Raw genomic sequence first — 23594 nt, forward strand, 5'->3', positions numbered from 1 at the left:
GTTTGATATCAGTACAATCACATCCCCCGCTGAGCTATTCTGTTTTGAAAGGGGGGGGCTGACTGATCCCCCTACCAGAAGACACCATCAGTTAATTCAGTGCCGAATGACAGACCTTTTTCGCTCATGCCCTTATAACAGAAGCCGGCCAAACAGCTGGCTTATGTCGAACCGGCTGCCGTAAACATGGGCCAAATGTCAGTGTGTATGGCCCTTTACAGTACCAGCAATATCTAAAAAAAAACAGCTGGCCAAAACATGCAGCATTCAGATACTGCTGTAAGTAAACTATTGAATCTTTTAAATAGAAAATCATATTGTATACTTGTATCTGTTCAGCCAAATCTATATAAGCAGTGAAACATATGTTAAAAACAAAGCAGAATAAAATACAATACATCACCAACACAAAGGCTGCACAAACAGGTCTAAAATCAACAGCAGCTCTGAATACTGGCAAAAATTGTCCTTTGCACTCAACATTCCACGTTATTAATATATGCTAGCTGTACACATAACAATATGTAATCAATCATATACACAACAAAGAGAAGATACATTTAGTTAAAGCGGTGGTTCACCCTCCATAGCAACATTTTAGCATAAAATTAGGCATAGTAGCGCGAGCTACAGTATGCCTGTCTTGATTTTTTTTAGCCCGGTACTCACAGTGCAATCGTACATTGAAGATTCCGACTCCCCGCGGGGAATGGGCGTTCCTATCCAGACGGAGGATGATTGACGGCCGGCTCTGGCACGTCACGCTCCCCGAAGACAGCCGGGGTAGGTCTCGGCTCTTCACGGCGCTATACGGCGCCTGCGCACAGACTATGCGCAGGCGCCGTGAAGAGCCAAGCCTATTTCGGCTATTTCCGGAGAAGCGTGACGTGCCAGAGCCGGCCGTCAATCATCCTCCGTCTGGATAGGAACACCCATTCCCCGCGGGGAGTCGGTATCTTCAATGTATGATTGCACTGTGAGTACCGGGCTAAAAAAATCAAGACAGGCATTCTGTAGCTCGCGCTACTATGCCTAATTTTATGCTAGAAGAATTTTTTTTTTGTTTATAGGGTGAACCCCCGCTTTAAGTTCAAATGGATTTTTTAAGTCTTTTGATCGAATAGATTTGATTGAAGTGCAACAGATTTGTAAAACATTCTAACAATTGTTATACTGAATAATTGTATTGTTATGTGTACAGGTAGCTTTACAAATACTGGAAAGAAAAAGTGTGAGTAGGATGTGGTCAATTTATGGGAATGATAATCCCAGTGTTCCTAGGGCTAAACCAGGCAGGTGTAAAAAAGGCTAATTTAATAACTGAAGGTTCAATAAACCCTTTGCAGATGTCCCATCAGTCTCTAGAACAATAAAGATACAAGGATTTTACGTATGATAAATGCCAGCTCATCACCATATGGCCTGCCATGACCTGACCCATTCAGTATACAATCCAAGATAAATTGTGCACAGAAAGCCCCAGCACATGGGGTAAAAGTTGAGAACAGGAAACTGCCACTGCAGTTCCTGTTTTTACCAAAATTATGCACCAGTGAACTGCCATTATTCACTATGATGTCTCTCTCTCTCTCTCTCTCTCTCTCTCTCTCTATGTCATGTGCAAAGCTTACTGTGAACTGAGTACAGTTAGGACTGAATTCACAGAAAAAATTATAATTTACCAACATGTAAGAGATGGAATCCTACTATCTGTATTGTAACTGAAACCCATGGGACAGCATTAGTGACGTTATTAAAAATGCACTTGGCCCTGAAAGCATAATAACACAAAACTTGCTAGCAAGACAGTGATATTATCATTATAGTGATATTTTGTACAGAGAATTCATTACCTATGTTTTTCCAGGTGTCCGAATTATCCAGTGCATCAAGTAATACATTACACTTGTTGCCCTCAGGGGAATGTAGACACCTCTAATACGTTTTCTACAGCAGGTAAAGGAATGCTCACATCAAATCACAATTCATGCATCTGCATTTCACCTTAACATCAAGCAGAATTCAGTATTTCCATCAAGACTATTGGCTATTTTCTGTCTTAATGTACAGCATTAATTGTGCCAAAAAGATTGGGAGTTAAACATGGTAATTTTTTTTTAAATAATCACTTTCCTATACAACAACAACATAATACAATATTAACATTATACTAGAATGCATCAATAAATTCCCTTTCTTGGAATGCAAATTTCTAGATATAGTGCATTGGAAGTGCAGGCTCCACCCAAGTAAATAAACTGCATTGTAGCCCTAAAAATGTAAAAAAGTGATTATGAACTTCAAAACATCTGAGAACAGAATGTAACAGGAAATGTGGCATCTTCATGTCTGTGTAACTGATCGACAGTCAAAATACTCACACTCGTTTGCTAGCTCGAATTTGTGAGGTCTTCGCAGATTGTAACTTGGCTTTCAGCTCAGTAGGTTTTTCAAAGAATCTAACAAGGGAAGGTTCATTTAGCAGTGAGGCAAGGATCTGTTCAAAAGCAAAAGACCATTCTGTGTTTTCTTTGGGAGGCTGGGAAATAGTGCTGTCCAATTGTTTTGGTGATCCATCACCCTGAGTGATGTCTTTTGTACTGGTCTCTGGCGATGGAGTCTTGACTGGAGATGTAGAGTTCTGCAGCTTCCTGCCCACTTCTTCCATTCGCAGGAGAAGGCTGGTCACAGCAGCAATGGCACGATACAACAGTTCTTCTTCAGGATCCCCATGAAATAAGTTGTATAAAGTCTTTGAAAATTGGATAAACTGGGACTGGGGAGAGATTTATAAGAACACAATAGTTCAATCACAGGGATTGATTTTTAGCAAAACAGATAAGCCTCCTCCTTAGTTTGGGTGGCCAAAATACTAATATAAATGAGTTCCCTGAAGTTCCCATGTGTGATTTTAATTGCTGGTAGTATAGTAAGAAATGTCGGCATACAACAAACTAAGGCATCTCCATATCAGATTTAGATGGACAAAGTCCTAAGTTATACTTTCTCATATCTCTCTGCATTGTACATCTATGTGCCAAAAAGGTTCAATTCAGTTCAGTCAAACGATGGACAATAAATAGTACATGTCAATCGATGGAAAGTAGTAGTATAACTATTTTCCACAAGGTTTGCACACTCCTTACCTGGTTCATTCTGGGCAAATCTTTAATGCTTTCCTCTTTACGCACCAGTTCATCTTGCCATTGCTTTAGATATGCCTGGATGTCAATTTTACCTTTTCCTTTAAATAAGAAATAAATGAAAACAAATATCAAAACTGCCAACTTGCTGCCCCTTAAAATCCCACACACTGGCCCAGATTCAAGAAGCAGTTGCGCGGCGCAATAGCTGTTTTGCTCCCGCGTAGCGAATGCCCCTGATTCAGGAACATCGCTACGCGGACTGCAGCCTAGGATATGACAGACATAAGCCTCCTTATGCCTTCATATCTCAGGCTGCATTCTTGCGTTGTCCGCTAGGGGGAGCGGCCATTGTGATCGGCGTATAGTATGCAAATTGCATACTACCACCGATTCACAAAAGTTGCGCGGGCCCTGCCCACGCAAGGTACGGAGTTTCCGTACGGCGACTTTAGCGCAAGGTTGCTCCTGCTATAGCAGGGGCAGCCAATGCTAAAGTATAGCCGCCCTTCCCGCTCGTGAAATTTAAATTTCACGTCGTTTACGTAAGTGATTCGTGAATGGCGCTGGACGCCATTCACGTTCACTTAGAAGCAAATGACGTCCTTGCGACGTCATTTGCCGCAATGCACGTCCGGAAAGTTTCCCGACGGAGCATGCGATGTTTTCTCGGCGCGGGAGCACGCCTAATTTAAATGATTCCCGCCCCCGGCGGGATCATTTACATTAGGCGCCCTTACGCCGGGCTATTTAGCATATCGCCCGCGCAATTTACGGAGCTACTGCTCCGTGAATCGCGGGCATATCAAAATATTTGCGTGGGCGCAGAGCAAAAATCGTTGCCCTTTGCCCACGCAAATATTGCGCGGATCTAGCTGAATCTGGCCCACTATTTTTTATGAAGTAACCACAGAAAAGTCTCTTTACTTGCACTGAAACTATCTGTATGTGAGGAATCCATGACATCAAGCCACTTCATAAATCAATGTTTTTACTGGATAGCAACTCCTAAATTGATTTTGTGTAAAGATGGAAATTATGCTTGTAAACTATAGTTTCATTTAATTTGAAAATGTAAATATGCACGTGGCTAAATCATTAAAAGAAGGTAATCGCTGCTGAATTGGATAATAATCTCAAGTCTATGGGCTCAAGCAGACCAGTACTCCAGTAAGTCAGCCAATTTCAAGGAAGAAAGATTGATTGGACAAACTGAAAAACAGTGGCCCAGATTCAGGTAGATTTGCCCATTAGTTGCACATGTGAAGAGCAGCTGATTTGCTCTGCGCTGGGGCAAATTGGAAAGATTGCCACCTGATTCAGGATTCCTTTTGTCTGCTAACTTGCTCCTTTGTAAGGCAAAAATCAGGGCGTAAGGCAGCGCAAGTGAAAGTGGGTGTGCCCTATGCAAATGATCTTTTTTCCACTCAGCAGTGGTTTGCTCTTATTTTCAGGGCAAATTTTGCCCACCTGCTTGCACTGAGCAAATAAATAGGGGCAGACCTGCGCAGGTCCTGTGCAAAATTACATCCTGCTTTTCCCACCACCCCCCCCCCCCCCCCCCCCGAGCAAGGTAATTTTGCCCTTTTTGCTGATATGGCACCTCCTCATGAAAAAAAAAAAAAAAAAAAGCTAATTTTATAGCTTCAGAGATGGAGATACTTCTTGCGGCACTCACGCGCCATAGTGATGTGCTGTATGGTGCCCAGCGGTAGCACTCCACTGTAGCCCAAAAGAGGGCTATCTATGATGGCATTACCCTGGACATAAATGCCCTGGGTAATGAAGAAAGGACGTGGGAGGACATTCAAAAGAAGTCGAATGACATGCGGCGTAGGGTCCGGGATAAGCTTGTGCTTATCCGTAAGCATATGAGTGGCACGGGAGGAGGACCACCCTGCAAGATCCGTCTAAATCCTGATGAGGAGGTGATCGCGCAAAGTCTAGCGCTGGAGCAGGTGGAGGGAGTCCCAGGCTACGACTCCACTGTTGGGGACTGGGAAGTTTTTTGTTTTCATATTTGCTGTGTATCATGGGAGGGGGTAGAAGTGAACATATGAGGGGGTAGAAGGGAAGATGTAAAAAGTTTTTATTTCTCATATTTGCTGTGTATCATGGGAGGGGGTAGAAGGGAACATATGAGGGGGTAGAAGGGAAGATGTAAAAAGTTTTTATTTCTCATATTTGCTGTGTATCATGGGAGGGGGTAGAAGGGAACATATGAGGGGGTAGAAGGGAAGATGTAAAAAGTTTTTATTTCTCATATTTGCTGTGTATCATGGGAGGGGTAGAAGGGAACATATGAGGGGGTAGAAGGGAACATGTAACAAGTTTTTGTTTCTCATATCTGCTGTGTATCATGGGAGGGGGTAGAAGGGAACATATGAGGGGGTAGAAGGGAAGATGTAAAAAGTTTTATTTCTCATATTTGCTGTGTATCATGGGAGGGGGTAGAAGGGAACATGTGATAAGTGTGTTGCTCCAGCAACATATTTTTTTTGTGTCATCCACAGATGTTGATGATGAGGCTGGGCCATCGTCGGCTGTAGGGCGACCCACGCGATCCCCAGAACATCATGGGGTCCAGTCAGGCCCCCTGCAGATACTGGGCATGTTGGTGGAGGAGGATATCGGCCAGAGTCCATCTAGGGAGGAGGAAGTGGTGGAGGAGTCCCTTATCCTCAACCTGGATGAATCTGTGTACCTCCAGGAGGATCCTACCATCCCTGACCTCCCCACCACCCCCCGACCATAACGTCATCCCCCTCCAGGGCAAGCCCCTCCAGTGTCCCCCCCTCCAGTGTCCCTCCCTCCAGTGTGGCCCACTCCCCTTCTTCTCCCTCAGTTCGTGCCCCAGCCTCTCCTCCAAGGAAGGCTCTATGTAAAACGAGGGGTGTACCCTCCAGCCTCCGTGAAGGTCTGCAGGAGGAGCAGGCCCGGCAGACCCGCCATATAGGGGACATGGTGGGAGACTTGAGGCGGGTGGCGGACAGCCTGGCATCCTCCTCCTCCTCTCTGCAGCAGGCCCTCACCCTGCATGCTGACCGGGGGATACGGGATACTGAGAGCTTGGAGGAAGTCAGTGCCAACTGTGGAGCCATGGTCACCTGCATGGTCGAGAAGCAGGGCGCCATCGCTTTGCTAACAGCGGAGGTGAGCAGGTTGGCAGGTGCGGTGGAGGCCAACACTGATGCTGTGCGGGAGGAGGGGAGATTAACCCGGCGGCAGCAGAGGACCAATACCACCCGGCAGATGCGGATGTTGGCCCAAACCAACAGCGTGCTCACCCGCCTGGCCAACGCCATGGAGGGCATGCAGGCACCACCTGCCAGGAGTGAGGAAGTAGGGGTTGATGCTCCTCCCCCCCCTCCATCCCCACCCCATGCTCCATCCCCACCACAGGCTCAACCACGCAGACTGAGGAGCCAGAGCCGGGGCACCCTTGGCACAAGGATGTCCAAAAAAAAATAATGATTTTCCTTTTATTTTTTGTATTTTTTACCTATCCCTTGGTGCTCAAATAATTAGCTTTTTCTATTTATTTTGATTATGCTTATATTTTCTTTTTTTGGGGATATTTTTTTTTTGCTCAGATTAGGAGCTTTTCTATATTTAGTTTATGCTCAAAGTTTTTTTTTTTTTTGTTTGTTTGTAGTCCCTACACACGGTGAGGAGTGCTGTAGTTGCTCTCCAGCTGACCTGTGGCCATCTGTTGCTAACTTGCCCCTGCTTTTATAAAGTGCAAATTTGCCCCGGCCAAACAGCTTGCGCGCTTTGGGAGCAAAATGCTCCTCACACACGCAAGTTTATGAATCAGTGGCAGTTCCTCATTTGCATATTTGCTGAGGGAAAACCATGAGAGCGCAAGTTGCTCCCTGAGCAAAATTGCCCCTTAATTGCGCCGGGGCAGAGAAACTGCCTCCGTGCAAAAATAGCACATTTCAGGCTTAGCTTGCTTTCTGGGTCACCCGCAAATTTGCCTGGGAGCAAATCCGTACTTGCGCGGCGCAAATCACACTTGCTCCCGCGCAAGTCGTACCTGAATCTGGGCCACTGTATCTAAAGATTTGCTGTGAAGGCTTCTGATTGTGCTCCCTGCTTGATTCACATCTGTTCACTTCAAAATACATCTGTTCACTTCCAAATGCTAACAAATTTTCTGCTCCCCTTCTACAATTTTCTCAGAAATAACATGAAACTGAAAATAGTAATTTGTATTCATTGTTTATTATATATTTATTAAAAATCTGATTTGCTTTTGATTTAACAGAATATTTTATATAATAAAACAAATGAATACTACATTGACAAAAATGACAGATCTGTTAACCTAATATTTTGTTGCACAACCTTTAGGCTCCATTCACACCTCAGCGTAGGTGATCTGCCGCGTATTGCGGCGACCTCAAATAGGCGTTTTGTCCCACGATTTGCGGCGACAAAACGCGACGTTTTAAACATTGTTTTTTGCTGGGGGGGTGATTTTTTACATGGTCGGCTATGCCCGAACGCCGAAGCCGCCCGAAAAAAAGGGTCCGGGACTTCTTTTGAGCTTCAGGCGTCTCGGCGTTCGGCGTGGAGATGTGAACCATCTCCATAGCCGACCATGTAAAATCACCCCTCCAGCGTATTAGGGGCGGCTGCGGCGTCGCGCTTCAGGCGTATATACGCCTAGGTGTGAATGCAGCCTTAGGGCCGATCTACACCAAAACGTGGTGCAGGACAGACATGTTCCATGTGCATTTCCCACACCATTCTGGAACACACTGCCTGTGCAATCTGCTGCAGGTGCCAATGTACTCCATTTAGGCTTTCGCGTCTTGAAGCAATGCCGGTGTAATCTTGAGGTCTATGAACCTTAAGTCATATCAAAGTTGGACCAAAGTAGTACGGGACTACTTTGAAGTCGTTGCAACCTAAAGACGCACATATATGAATGGTACTCATTGGAAATCATGGGGTACGACCTGTCATGCGACTTTGCAGTACAAATTTGCACGACAAGTCGCAAAAGTGTGAAAGGGGCCTTAGACAGATTGTGCCTTAAAGCGGAGCTCCACTCAAAAGGTACCTGCCCCCACTTTCACTTTCCGACTACCTAGAATATCAGAAGTTCTCCCCCCCCCTCCCTGCCTAAGTCTTCTGGGACACATGACAAGTCTCAGAAGACTGTGGGCCATTCACAGTGCGCAGCACCGCTCACGCATATGCAGTAGTCACCCAACTGTGAAGCTGCAAGCTGTCACAGCCGGGTGCCAATAGTAAAGATGCCGGCGAGAGAGGACACAGGGAGAAAATGGCTGGGATGGGTGAGTGGCTGTTTATTAAAAGTCAGCAGCTACAGCTATTGAGAGACTGGAACTGCTCTCTCATATTTTCCATGGCCAGCTTTAGACTTTCATGCTATACATGGATGGTACATGTACAAGCGTACCTTTTTCTGGGCTCTTTGTTTTGTCATCAGGACTGTGATTTTCTGTAGGAGAGGTTACTGTTAGGGAAAAAAACACAGAAAATGTTTTGGTACTTCATCTAGAAAATTCACAAAACTTTTTTGTAGTAGAGTGTCAATAGTTTTATTCATTGTCCTTTTAAATATCCATTTTGTATATAACAGCACTGTCCAAGTGTCTTTATAAAGATACACGGGCACTACCCAACATCAAAATATGGAGTGAAATTAGACTGTTCAACTGCAATATCTTTATTACTGATACATAAGCTACTAAACTAGTCCAAACACAGCCAATACATGACGGTTATAAAGCCAGTTCCAGCCAATGTCTTTTGTTTTGTATTAGATTTTTAATCAGGGCTGGAACTTTTCACAGGTTTTTACTGCCATTTTTGTCTACACTCGGGAGATTTTTCCTTTCTCCTATTAATGACAGAAGTACAGAGGAAAAAGAAGTTCTAAAAAGTCTACAAAATGAAAAAAATTCAGCATCAAAAAACTTTAGTGTGGGGGAAGCTTAGACGTTTTTATTGCTGCTGGTGCGATTATGTCCCAGTGACCCCAATTCCCTTTGTCCTAGTGTCATAAAGATAAAAACAAGAACAGCAATAAAACCAGACTTAAAGAGGTTCACTCTGTGTATGTTAATTGAATTAGGCTCCCTTCTCATGGGGCAGATTCCACCAAGAGTCTGCTTGCTCAGCGGGGAAACCTGTTTGTTGATCCCTGCTGAGCAGGAGGATGACTGTTCCGTGTCCGCTTCTCTTATGCAGAGCAGACACAGCCCCTTATACTCTATAGGTGGTGTTTAAATGCTGTCCATGTTTCTGTTCCTGTGCTACAGTAGGTGTTTGTGATATTGTGTTTTTAGCACGACAGCATCGCGCTGATTCTCGGCGACATGGTGCCGAGATCTCGCCGACATCTCGCACTCACTGGAATAGTGACAGCACATTCCAACGTGCGCGTCATAGAAGCGACGGGAGATCCGACTTGGATTCCCGCCAATTCTACACATGTGCAGCGTTTGTTATGAATCCTGAGGGGGGAAGTCCCCGCCGGATTTGAAATAAAAATTCGGCATGGGTTCCCCCCTCAGGAGCATACCGGGCCCTTAGGTCTGTTATGGGTTGTAAGGAGAGCCCCCCTACGCCGAAAAAAACGGCGTAGGGGGTCCCCCTACAATCCATACCAGACCCGTATGCAAAGCACGCTACCCGGCCGGTCAGGAAAGGAGTGGGGACGAGCGAGCGCCCCCCTCCTGAGCCGTACCAGGCTGCATGCCCTCAACATGGGGGGGTTGGGTGCTCTGGGGCAGGGGGGCGCACTGCGGGGCCCCCCCACCCCAGAGCACCCTGTCCCCATGTTGATGAGGACAGGGCCCCTTCCCGACAACCCTGGCCGTTGGTTGTCGGGGTATGCGGGCGGGAGGCTTATCGGAATCTGGGAGCCCCCTTTAATAAGGGGGCCCCCAGATACCGGCCCCCCACCCTAAGTGAATGGATATGGGGTACATCGTACCCCTACCCATTCACCTGGAGGAAAAGTGGTAAAAACACAAATAAAAAACACAGGGTATTAAAATATTTTATTAGTCTGCTCCGGAGGCTCCCCCTGTCTTCTTTAGCTCTTTTACCAGGGGGAGCTTCTTCTTCCGATTTCCGGGGGTCTTCTCCTGCTCTCCGGGGTCTTCACCGCTCTTCTGTGACGTCTTCTCCGCTCCGGGGGTCTTCTTCTATGTTCGCCGCTCTCCGCTCTTGACTCGGCGCACCCCGGTTCTTCCTCCCGCTGTCCGGTGCCTTCTCCTTCTTCCGCTGTTCTGTGACGTCTTCTACTTCTCCCTTCAGGCCGCTGTGCTGTGACGTCTTCTCTTCTTCTCTTCTCCCGATGCTGACACGTCGCCTCTTCTCGCTGCAATGGCGGGTGCGTGGCTTGCATCGGATTTATATAGGCCTCACAGTCCCATCATGCTCTGGTACCTACCCATGTGATACCTACCCACGTGGTACCTACCGGAGCATGATGGGACTGTGAGGCCTATATAAATCCGATGCAAGCCACGCACCCGCCATTGCAGCGAGAAGAGGCGACGTGTCAGCATCGGGAGAAGAGAAGACGTCACAGCACAGCGGCCTGAAGGGAGAAGTAGAAGACGTCACAGAACAGCGGAAGAAGAGTAGACGTCACAGAACAGCGGAAGAAGGAGAAGGCACCGGACAGCGGGAGGAAGAACCGGGGTGCGCCGAGTCAGGAGCGGGGAGCGGCGAACATAGAAGACGACCCCCGGAGTGGAGAAGTCGTCACAGAAGAGCGTTGAAGACCCCGGAGAGCAGGAGAAGACCCCCGGAAATCGGAAGAAGAAGCTCCCCCTGGTAAAAGAGCTAAAGAAGACAGGGGGAGCCTCCGGAGCAGACTAATAAAATATTTTAATACCCTGTGTTTTTTATTTGTGTTTTTACCACTTTTCCTCCAGGTGAATGGGTAGGGGTATGATGTACCCCATATCCATTCACTTAGGGTGGGGGGCCGGTATCTGGGGGCCCCCTTATTAAAGGGGGCTCCCAGATTCCGATAAGCCTCCCGCCCGCATACCCCGACAACCAACGGCCAGGGTTGTCGGGAAGGGGCCCTGTCCTCATCAACATGGGGACAGGGTGCTCTGGGGTGGGGGGGCCCCGCAGTGCGCCCCCCTGCCCCAGAGCACCCAACCCCCCCATGTTGAGGGCATGCAGCCCGGTACGGCTCAGGAGGGGGGGGCGCTCGCTCGTCCCCACTCCTTTCCTGACCGGCCGGGTAGCGTGCTTTGGATACGGGTCTGGTATGGATTGTAGGGGGACCCCCTACGCCGTTTTTTTCGGCGTAGGGGGGCTCTCCTTACAACCCATAACAGACCTAAGGGCCCGGTATGCTCCTGAGGGGGGAACCCATGCCAAATTTTTATTTAAAATCCGGCGGGGACTTCCCCCTCAGGATTCATAACAAACGCCGCACACGTGTAGAATTGGCGGGAATCCAAGTCGGATCTCCCGCCGCTTCTATGACGGCTCTGTCTCCATCGCGGCAAGCCAGCTCGGCGCTGGCTCCCGCGATGGGGCTCGTAGGTGCTCAATCTCGCCGAGAAAGGGAGCGAGATTGACACAATATCGCGTGCACCTACTGTATCAGTCTTTGAAGCTGCTGTCTGTTTGCAGTGACACCAAAGCCCCCCATGTTGTCACTTAACCCCTCCTACTATCCTCTGCCTTTGATTGGTGATGTGGTAGGAGGGAGTGAAGCACAATAGCAGAGCTCTGTATGATCTCTCATGTGAGGACTCAAAGAGACAGCGGTGTCAAAGGCTGATAGAAAAGTAACAGAAACACGGACAGCAGTCAAACTTTCAGGGGTGCATTTGGATAGGTACTAGAATTTCTTTGCTGTTTATAACTCAAATAATATGCACAGGGTAAACTTCCCCTAACTGCTAAACAAGCCCATATCTTTGTTTTTTTTTTTTTAATGCTCTAGTTAGGGTTGGACTTTCAATGCCCCACTACAAAAAACAAAAAATTGTGACTGAAGTGACCATCGCATTTTTCCCGGAGAAGCAGGTTACTTCTGGAGGCCTGTCCCGTGTTCAATGGTGTAGCAATGGTCACAAAAAGACTGATGCTAGATAGAATCAGCCAAATAGCAGAACTGTCCAAACATGGGTCTTACAGATGCCTGTGTCATATGACAGGTCTCCAGAGGAAAATACATTTTTCTTCCAACTAAAAGAACCAATTATAATAGAACTTCCCTTTTAAATGAAAGGGGTTGTAAATGTACATTTTTTTCCTTAAATAGCTTCTTTTTTCCTTAGTGCAGTCCTCCTGCACTTACCTCATCCTTCGATTTTGCTTTTAAATGTCCTTATTTCTTCTGAGAAATCCTCACTTCCTGTTCTTCTGTCTGTAACTACACACAGTAATGCAAGGCTTTCTCCCTGGTCGTGCTCCCCCTCCCTTGAGGGGGGAGGGGGCGAGCAGGAGAGTCAGGACCCTCTCTACGTTGCAGATAGAGAAAGGAGCTGTGTGTTAGTGGGCATCCTGACTCTCCTGCTCGTCCCCTCCCCCCTCAAAGGAGGGGGCGAGCACGACACTCCACACCAGGGAGAAAGCCTTGCATTACTGTGTGGAGTTACAGACAGAAGAACAGGAAGTGAGGATTTCTCAGAAGAAATAAGGACATTTAAAAGCAAAAGCGAAGGATGAGGTAAGTGAAGGAGCACTGCACTAAGGTAAAAGAAGCTATTTAAGGAAAAAAATGTTACCTTTACAAACCCTTTAATGCGGTTTTGGAGGTAAATTTCAAAATCAGAAAACCTTTGACCATATACCTCCGACATTTAAACTGGTAATAAACATAACTAGCATTAAACAGCCATATATTACATTTGTATAAAATAACTAAGGCACTAAAGCATATCCAAAATAAAATCAGCACAAGCTAATTAATTACTTTATGGTGGCATGGGCAGGCAAGTCACACTATGGTGGCATGGGCAGGCAAGTCACACTAAACTTAAAAGTTAAATTTGGAAGCTAACAATCAATATAAGTAGAATAGATTCACGGGACAAGTGAAGTAAAATGCAGATTTGATGACCAGTTTATTAAAATACAGAGATAAAGGGTTTCTCCAATTTGTCATTATATCTGTGTAGTGGCATTTTTTGGGTGTGTTCACACGCCATAGGCTTTTCAAAAAAAAAAAAAAAAAAAAATCTGTGTAGTGGCATCCTTTGACAAGGATAAGTACCTTAAAGCCTCATCTCCGCACCACAAGAATATAATTATATTTACCATGAAGGTGACTGAAATGCATAAGTTCTTCTTTGGAAAGCTTGGCTTCTTCTGAAGGGCTTAAAGTATTCACTTCAGTAAAAGCTAATACATGAAAATGCAGAGCAGAGAATAAAAAAAACATTACTGAAAATGCAACAGATTTTACAAAAAAGTAGAATGGTAAATGTATTGTCTAAACATTTGAAAGTATTTGTTACATAAGTAATAGTAAATAAAAAAAAACATATCCTTATTTACTTTGTAATGTTGCAAATAAAAAAAATAATAATAAAAGGCATTTTCTTACATATTTTATTATCTGTAATCTACTGTCCAAATACCAGATTTCCCCAAATGGAAGTGCTGTAGATGAGTGTTTTTTAATCGGGGTGCCATGGCAAAATAACATAAAACTGCCCCACCCCATAACAGTCTGATAAGAGCGACCTGTATTAACTCCTGTGTACAGACAGGAGAGAGAGAGCACAACGCACACCTCTTTCAGGCTCTCTCCTCCTGCCTGCTCCTATCTGTAATCCTGTCGGCAACTTAGGAAGCTGTGTGGGCCGCCCGCCTACGTCCTACAAACTTATGTCATCATTTACTAAGAACAGGTCAGGCAGCCCCGTACAGCTTCCCGAGTTGTTGACACGAGTACAAATAGGTGCAGAGTGCAGGAGAAAGCCTGGAGGCGGTGCGGGCTGTGCTCTGTCCCTCCTCTCTGTACACAAGAGTGAACATGGGATCACTCTCTGATCAGACTGTAGATTACCTTCCCCATCTCCTCCCCACACCGTTCCTGCTCCGGCAGTAGAAATTGTGAGTAGAGGGAAGTAATCAAACCCTGCAAAGTCCATGTTTAGCGTTATCTCAAGCATACAGACAGGTGGGAGAGGAGCTGGAAGAGAGGAAGGGGGAGGGGTGGGTGGGAAGCACAGCTGACTTCCCCAGGCTCACTCCTCCTATTTCCCACCATCACTACTACAGTAGTGATTAAAGGGATGTGGTGGGATGAGAGGTTTTGTGATAGGAGGGGGGGGATTTGGAGGTGGGAGGAGAAACATAATTTGAGCTAGGAGGGAGAATTTGGGAGGGGGTGAGAGGGGTGTATTTAAAACCGACAGACCACTTAACTCTGCCTTATAAGCTACATTTCAGGGAGTGCAGTGTGGTAACACGTGCAAAATCAGCCATTTACCCGCACAAACGTGCTACTTTTTGCAGACGTGGGCAGGTGCCAAAAATTCTTTATGGCACCCCCACACATCTAGCAAATATGCATACGATGCCACCCGCTAAAAGGTATGTACCCAAGTACCAGGAGTTAAAAAAACATGCCAGCAACTTTTTTTGCGCGATTCACAAGCATAGAGAAGCCCATTAAGAAACACGATGTGGGGAACATTAAAAAAAAAAAAAACATGTGTAGCGCCTGTGTACTTATCAGTACAGGTGCTATTTAAAATCTAGTGGGATGAGGGACTTACTTGCTCTCATCTGTGTTTGATTTAGTTAAATTTGGCTGTCGCCAACCCCGAGCTGTCCTGTGGGTCACTCTGTTCTCCAGAGGTGCGGTCTCATCTCTGGACGGTAGGTGGCGCCAGAGGGGTTCGGGCGGAGCCGCTTTTCCCCAGCAGCCAATTAGAGGAGTTTCCCTCGTGGAGCATGCTGGGGAAGAGTATTTCTGTGGCGGAGGCCTGGGCTAGGGGTTCTTCGCAAGTTCCGGGTGCGGCACCTACCTTTAGGGTGTGCGCACATAACGGGCCCCGGCGATATGACCTACCGGGCCGGGGCGCACGTGCTACGCGGAGTAACTGATGCTACAAAGGGGCCCCAGTGACTTACTGGGTCCCCCATCTCTATTGAGAAGATCCCAAGCTGGGTGCTGTTTCGGTGGGGGATCGGTCTGAGGAGAACCCGGAGGCAGGTGATCCAATAGGGCTTGAACTAACCACCGGGATCTGGGTGACCGGACACTGACAGGTTATATGCGGCAAACTGTCGGTCGGTAACCCTAAAAATATATACTGGGAGGATTTGCTCTACTATTTAAACTTTACACTAGGCCTGTGGCAGAGGTCTCATCTTTAAGTCTTATACTAGGCCTGTGGCAGAGGTCTCATCTTTAAACCTAAAATCCTATTAGAGCCAAGTCTGTGGCAGAGACTTGTTCCTTTCCCAGAAGTTTAAGTGGGGCTCTGGCTGCCAGGCCTGTGAGAGAGGTCTGTCCGGTGGCACTTTACCCACTCCGGCTGGAGTGGCGACGTGAGAAAGTATAGCTATTGAAGGCAGGATTGCTTTCCTCATCCAAGGCCTGAATCTGTGAAGTTCTTCTTCTTTCACCAACCTATACTGTCTTCCTCAAGTTGACTGTTGGTCGTGTTGACCAGGATTAATAAAAGCATTGAAAACGTCAGTCAACTGTTTGGACATTCTGTCATTGTTCTCACTACCGTCATCACCCCTAGACACATCACAGAGGTAACTTAAATACGCCGATCCCAAATCTAATCAGCGGCTCCTCCGGGGGTAGTGCTACACATGCTTGGATGCATCTCCTGATGTGATCAAGCCCTCAGACTAGTGAGAGCTCTGGGATTGAGCATAATTTTAAAGGGTGCCTTGACTGGGAAAAGGTTGAAAAGCACTGCTGTAGACCATATCTGTCATTCAATCTCAATAGTGGACCACAGAGCAGCAAAAATGAAAGACCAAAAGGCACCAACATTGGTAATTTAAGATGGCCATTAAACATGAAAACAAAAATGGGCAGACCCGATGGACTACTCGGTCTTTATTCTGCCATCACTTTTCTATGTTTTATGTAAACAGGATAGTTTAGTGAACTTACCTGGAGGTATGTGCAGTTTAAAAAGTAACTTGAGTCTGTCAGTAAAGCTGCCATTGAATATCACATCTAGGGCAATTAAATGAGAAATGCAGAGAATGATACCTTTGTACAATTTACTAAAAAGAGAATTATGTTGTAATAGATTATACATTATGCTCTCACCAAAAGCAAAAGCAAATTCCTTAAAATTGATGAGACCATCTGAGTTTTCATCCAACAGACGGAAAGTCCACAGTGCAAGAGAGTCTACACTAGGAGAATAAGCCCAGGGGCTGAGCAGATGGTAGAGGGTACGGAATTGTTGGCAGTCTATGTGATACTGTTCCAAATATGGCAGACTTGGGTCATGGTGACTAAGGGTTCTGCTGTTGTTAAAACTCCAGTAACAAGACAAGAAATGTTCCCTCTAATAGATAAAAGCATATAAAATGGTCATAGCAAAATATAAATCTGTATGTCGTTATTCAATTAAACATGAATGTGTATTAGTGGACAAAGATGTACTTTTTGATTTTAATAAAATACTAATTAATGTAAACTCATTCCCTTGTTACATTAAACAAAATAGAGCCAACATGGTGACCATTAGCCGTCGCTTTGAGCTTTAGTTAACCACGTGACCTCCAGAACATTCACCCTCTTCATGACCAGGCCACTTTTTGCGAATTGGCACTGCATTACTTTAACTGACAATTGCACGGCCGTGCGACACTGTACCCAAATAAAATTTGTATTTTTTTCCCACAAATAGAGCTTTCTTTTGGTGGTATTTGACCATATAAACATAAAAAGACCGAATATATATTATACATATACACACATTATATTATATTATATATATATAAAGATAAACACACACACATTTTTTTTTTTTTTTTTTACTTTCTGCTACTAAACATATCCAATAAAAAAAAGTTGAAAAAAATAGAATTTTTTCATAAATGTAGGCCAATATGTATTCTGCTAAAATTCCTAATAAACCTGTATGGATTGGTTTACAACATGTTATAGCGTCTAGAAATTATGGCATATATACTGGAATTTTTTTTATGTACTGGTAATGGCGGTGATCAGCGACTTATAGCAGGACTGCGATATTGCGGTGAACAATTAGACACTAACTGACACTTTCCGGCAACCAGTGAAACTAATACAGTGATCAGTGCCAAGAAATATCCACGGTCTCTGTCCTAATGATATTGCCTGGGAAGAGGTTAAACATCTAGGATGATCAAAGGGTTAACTGTGTGCCTAACCAGTGTTTGTGTTTACTAGGGGAAGAGATGGATCCGAGTCCCTGCTTTGCAGGAACACAGAATCCATCCCTTCCCCATCAGAACAGAACGGAACTCTGCCTTGTTTACATGGGCAGAACTCCGTTCTGAGTCTTAGCCCAATGATCATTGGGTGCCGACGGACATAGTGTCTATACCCGCAGATTGACTTCTTCTGCGCATGTGCCCCCTGCATGCGAAAGTGCAGGATTACGTATCTATACACGTGATCTGGAACACAGCTGCCACCCTGTAGCAGTAAAACTGCTATAGGGTGGGTAAAGTGACATTAAACACTGGTTTAATTTTTTTATTCTACACAAGTAGGTATTCTTAAATCAAAAGAGTTTTTTTTTCTGCTGATGGAGACTATGTTTGTTCTCCATGGTCCCACTGTATGTAGGAATATAGCTACCCTCTCTTGCTTGCTCTGAGATGTATTAGGGACTACGGGAAGTGTAGCGTGCATACAGCAGTGCACATGACCACAGCTAAAACACTACTGCTTTTTTTAAACTAACAGAAGTGAGGTGGGAAATGGAGGTGTGTGAGATCACAGGGGACATTACAAGGAGGCAGAAAAACACAGTAAGAAACAAGTTATTGGAAAATAGACTATAGGGCCATTAAGTAGTGGATGTGTATGTCTTTGAAAAATGTGGATATTAATTAGTGTAACTTTAATTAAAAGTTTTATATAAACAACAGATAAGTAAATTGATGTAGAGAAATCACACCTGATTACTTAAATTAATTTGGAAAAACACAGTCATCATTAATTAGCTAAATAGATTTGACCAAGCTGTTATGATGACGTACAAATACAAAAAAATATTTATTGATTGTAAGGTTTACTGCATGGCACAATATTTTGTGTCACCTTAGACCGTACATTCCAACTTTTTAAAATCACAGATTTGGAACAATTAGGCGGACGAACGGTCCGTTTTTTACAAGTCCGTTTGTAATGCTTCCCTATGGGATTGCAGACGTTAGCGGATGATGCATCCGCTAACGTCCGTAAAGATCCGCCTCCACAAAGATCCGCTTTTTCAGACGGAAGAAAACCCTATTTTTCTTCCGTCTGGCGGAACGGATCGGATGAATACGGACACACGGTCCGTATTCATCCGATTCCCCATAGGGGAGAGCGGAGGAAAGACAGGGCGGTCTCAGCACAGTGTGCGGGGCCCGCCCTGTCCGCCGACAGCTCAGCAGGGATTTACGGATGATCCACGCTGAGCAGACGGACACATGCGGGGCGGATCAATTCGGATCTGCTCCGTGTGAAAGAGCCCTTACCCTTATCCCAATTTCTCCAAAAAGCTCATCCTATTTCGACCATATTTGTACAATGCGTAGTTCTGAAAGACCTGTCTAAAATCTACAAAAAATGTCACCGTCATAAGAAGAACTGCTATTTTCCCTATTACACCATAAAAAAAATAAAAAAATCTGGAAATACCTTAAATAAATAATAGAGCTCCTCTAAGTCAGCAGAACTGAATTTGACATCCTGCAACACAACTCGAACCTATAGGGGGGGAAAAAAAATAAATCATGTTTTTTATACATATATGTTAAATTTATAATCAGTAATAGACTTTTCCTAAATAATAGGTCTAAGTAGTGTGGGCAACAAGAAATAAGTGCTTGCAGCAATTTTGCAGAAAGAAAACGTATGCTAAAAGGTCATACTTCATGGAAATGCCTTCCAGAATCACACAGGATATTGCTGTTCCAATGAAGGGGTGCTCCCAATTTTACATAAAGTGCAAACCCCTAATAAGTTGGCCACATACTCTTGCCGATACAGGGATTACAAACAGCATATGAATAAATCATCAAGTATACGCATTTACCTTGTTTTATTATGTTTTTTGCTACTCTGTATTCAATTTCCTCAACAACTGTTTAAAGGACAGTTCACCTTTAACCAGTTAAGGACCGCCTCCTGCACATTTACATCGGCAGAATGGCACGGCTGGGCACAGGCACATACCTGATCATCCCCTTTAAGTGCCCAGTCGAAAAAATCACTGAAAAAAACGCTGATTGCCGCCATTAGTAGTTAAAAAAAAAATAATAATTTGCGCAAACCAATCGTTAAACGCTTATTGCGAATTTCTTTTCCAAAAATATGTAGAAGACGTATCGGCCTAAACTGAAAAAAACAAATGTTTTTTATATATTTTTTGGGGGTAATTAATATAGCAAAAAGTAAAAAATATTGTTTTTTTTTCAAAATTGTCGCTCTATTTTTGTTTATATCGCAAAAAATAAAAACCGCAGAGGTGATCAAATACCACCAAAAGAAAGCTCTATTTGTGGGAAACAAAGGACGCCAATTTTGTTTGGGAGCCACATCGCACGACCACACAATTGTCAGTTAAAGCGACGCAGTGCTGAATCGCAAAAACTGCCCAGGTCCTTTACCTGTATAATGGTCCGGGTCTTAAGTGGTTAATGTGTTACATAATACACCTGTATTTAGGGTGTAATAGGTACATGTTACCAAAAAGGACCTGCCTGTGCCCCTCTTATCCCCTCCTATGACAGTGGGTGGTGGATTCTCTGCATCATTCATTTACAGTGATCTGTGAATGAATGAACTATGACTATCATCTGCCACCATGTCAGATGGATTGTAGTCAATGAGCACTCTCATAGTTCATTCCCCTTGTTTTATTCCACGACTAGGGCAGGCAGATAAGCAATCAGTGAGGAAAATAGAAAGGGTGTGTTTGTTTTGCTATAAAAGGCATATCACTTCTTAAGGAAGATTTAGATTCTTAAATATAATTATATATATATATATATATATATATATATATATATATATATATATATATATATATATATATATATATATATATATATATATATATACACACACACACACATACATATATTTAAAAAAAAATACTGTAAAAATTCTTAAAAATTACAAGATCTCCAGAACGAAAACCATGTAATAATTTACAAAAAAAAAATAAAAAATTCTAAAATATTTACAACACACATAGTAGACCTGAGTGTTTAACTTTAAAGGTGTAACTGAGTTTATGAACGCATTACCCAATTACATTGTTTAACACAAATGTACAACACTCTCTATTACATGTGCTAAGCTATACAGTACATACCACATTTTGTTTAGTTGTCATTTCTAAAGTCTGGATGACATATAGGCGGTTTCTGGTCCGCATGCTTTCTACATCCTCATAACGAATAGCTCCAAACCTCTACAAAAGTAAAACAAATTACCAATGGTCAAAACCATCCTGTTAATGGCATACCTTAATAAATGTACCAACAATGTTTGTTCAGCAATAAACTGAAGAAAACATACCTCGTTTGACTCCTTAATAAGATCCGTGATATCCACTTTCAAACTGTTGCCTTTTCGTTCACAGGCAGAAGACGCTTGCTGCACAGATGAAGGAAGAGGGCTGTCTTTGTTGACAACATTATCAAAAAACCTGCAGACAATTGTACGTTATTTCCATAAGCCATCCTACTTATCATATTCAAACATTCTAAATCAGTTTACCAGAGGCATTCCACATTTAGATCAAAATTATAAAAAGATGTTTCAACACTATGGCTTAACCACTTAAGGACCTTGCCTGTTTTTCAGATTTTGCTAGAAAGGGACTTAAAACCCCCAAACATTATATATATTTTTTTCTAACACCCTAGAGAATAAAATGGCGGTCATTGCAATACTTTGGTCACACCAGTCTTACAAGCGCACTTTTTTTAATTAAAAAATAAGACAACAGTAAAGTTAGCCCAATTTTTTTTTATATTGTGAAAGATAATGTTACGCCAAGTAAAATGATACCCAACATGTCACGCTTCAAAATTGCGCCTGCTTGTCAAACTTTTACCCTTAAAAATCTCCATAGACGAAGTTTAAAAAATTCTATAGGTTGCATCTTTTGAGGAGGGGGTCTATGGCTAGAATTATTGCTCTCGCTCTAACGATCGCGGTGATACCTCACTTGTGTGGTTTAAACACAGTTTTCATATGCGGGCGCTACTCACATATGCGTTCGCTTCTGCGCGCTAGCTTGTCGGGACGGAGCGCTTTAAAAACATTTTTTTGTTTGTTTTCTTATTTATTTTATGATTTTTTACACTAAAAATGGGTCACTTTGACCGCGAACGCAGGGTGGGATGGCATTTCCGGACTGCTACAAATATTATCTCGCCGCCCAGCTGGTTACGGCGGCTTGGTGGCTGCGGCCGGATGGTACGAACACCTCCACTGCCCTTGAGGCGTCGGTGGTGGGCTCGTTAGAGGCCCTTCAGTGTCTGCTGTTTCGGGGCCCCCGCGCGCCTTACCCTCTGACCCCCTCTATGCTCACCACCCTGCGGGCGTGGCGAACTGGCCTGGCCATTGAAAAATGTAAGCCCACCGAAATCTCACCAAATGCCCCGATCTGGAATAACCCTACCTTAGATCAAATATACAAACTGACGGATCCCCTTGCGTGGACAAAATACGGCGTGAAATTAATCTCCCATATTGTTTCGCAAAATGCGCTGAGGCCCTTCACTGAGCTATCGTCCGACTTTAATCTGCCCGTTCACTATTATTTCAGGTACCACCAACTGTCACATGCATTTTCGGCGCAGTTTCCTTTGTCCTCCTGTATTGTGGCCCAGTCGGAGTTGGAGAGGACACTCAGATTCCACTGTGATGTGAAGCCCACTTCGCACTTATACTCTTACCTACTCTTTGTGTCCCTCCCTCCCCTTGACGGGCTGCGGGCCAGGTGGCAAACTGACATTCCCACACTAGACGCAGACGACTGGGATGACGTATGGGACCTACCCTTCACTACGCTTGTGTCGGTTCGGGACAGACTGGTGCAATACAAAATAGTACACAGGGCATACTTCACCCCCTACAGGTTACACAAAATGAACCCCACACATTCACAGGAGTGCTGGCGGTGTGGCGACTCCCCGGGGGACTTTTCGCACATTTTCTGGCTGTGCCCAGGGGTGACACATTACTGGGAGGCGGTCCTAGAACTGACTAACAGAATTGCTGGGACTCACTTGCCTCTAACTATGGAGATATGCCTTTTGGGCATAATTGAAAACCTGGTTCGGACCTCAGCAAAACGCACTTTAGTTAGCCTACTACTTTTCTACGCCCGCAAGAATGTGGCCATGCATTGGAAAAAACCCTCGCCCCCATCCCTGGTGCAGTGGCGACGCCTGGTGAATACCAGTCTTCCCCTATATAAAGACACATACGCCAACCGTGGGTGTCCACAAAAATATGAAAAGATTTGGCGGGTCTGGGTGGAGGAACCAGAAACCGCTAGTTAAAACATGATCTCGGAGGTGACACCTCCCCATACCTTCCGGTCTCCCCCCCCCCCCATTCTGTTTGTATATGTTAGTCACCGCAGATCTTAACCAGACCTCGTATCTGCACTGCAGAAGTTGCTATCCTTGATGTATCAGCTTTTTTCTCCTGAAGTGTTTTAGGACGTTGAGCTGTTTTTTTGTCTAGTTCTGTCTAATTGTACTATGTACTGTGTTTGAAATCTTTCAATAAAAATATTTTTCAAAAAAAAAAAAAAAAAATGGGTCACTTTTATTCCTATTACAAAGAACGTAAACATCCGTTGTAATAGAAAAAAGCATGACAGGTCCTATGTAAAAAAAAAATGTCCCTTTAAGAAGCATGGGCGGACGTATTGACGTTGCTTCAGTCCTGCTATGCTATGGAGACAGGTAGGGACCATCTTGCCCTTACTCGTATCCCAGACGAGCCGGAGGAAGGACCCGATAGCCTCCGCCTCTGGCGACGGCGACGGCTCCGGCAAGCGGCGGAGGGCGTGGGAGAGAGGGCCCTCTACCACCGCCGATAACGGTGATCTTGTGGCGAATCCACCGCGGAGACCACCATTATCATTTAAAGGACTGTTGTGGCAGCGGCTTCTGACGTTACCAAGATATCCATCTTTAAAAAATGACGTATATATACAGTGAGCGGTCCTTAAGTGGTTAATAAAAACCACCACTAGGTGGAGATGG

The 23594-nt window shown here is 44.5% G+C and overlaps 1 protein-coding gene across 1 annotated transcript in view; it reads right to left on the reverse strand.

Moving 5' to 3' along the window:
- Positions 1–1046: 1046 nt before the first annotated feature.
- The window catches only part of TBC1D8B (TBC1 domain family member 8B), a 98353-nt gene continuing 75805 nt past the window's right edge, over positions 1047–23594 (reverse strand). Inside the window, exons 13-21 of the mRNA XM_040323819.1 lie at positions 20884–21013; positions 20678–20776; positions 18997–19065; positions 16420–16663; positions 16258–16323; positions 13425–13508; positions 8578–8634; positions 3147–3244; positions 1047–2776 (exon numbers count right to left, since the gene is read on the reverse strand). Coding sequence (XP_040179753.1) covers positions 2378–2776; positions 3147–3244; positions 8578–8634; positions 13425–13508; positions 16258–16323; positions 16420–16663; positions 18997–19065; positions 20678–20776; positions 20884–21013 — 1246 coding nt within the window. The 3' untranslated portion in view covers positions 1047–2377. The remainder of the gene's footprint in view (positions 2777–3146; positions 3245–8577; positions 8635–13424; positions 13509–16257; positions 16324–16419; positions 16664–18996; positions 19066–20677; positions 20777–20883; positions 21014–23594) is intronic.

This window comes from Rana temporaria, chromosome 9, assembly GCF_905171775.1.
Source record: "Rana temporaria chromosome 9, aRanTem1.1, whole genome shotgun sequence".
Taxonomy (NCBI): domain Eukaryota; kingdom Metazoa; phylum Chordata; class Amphibia; order Anura; family Ranidae; genus Rana; species Rana temporaria.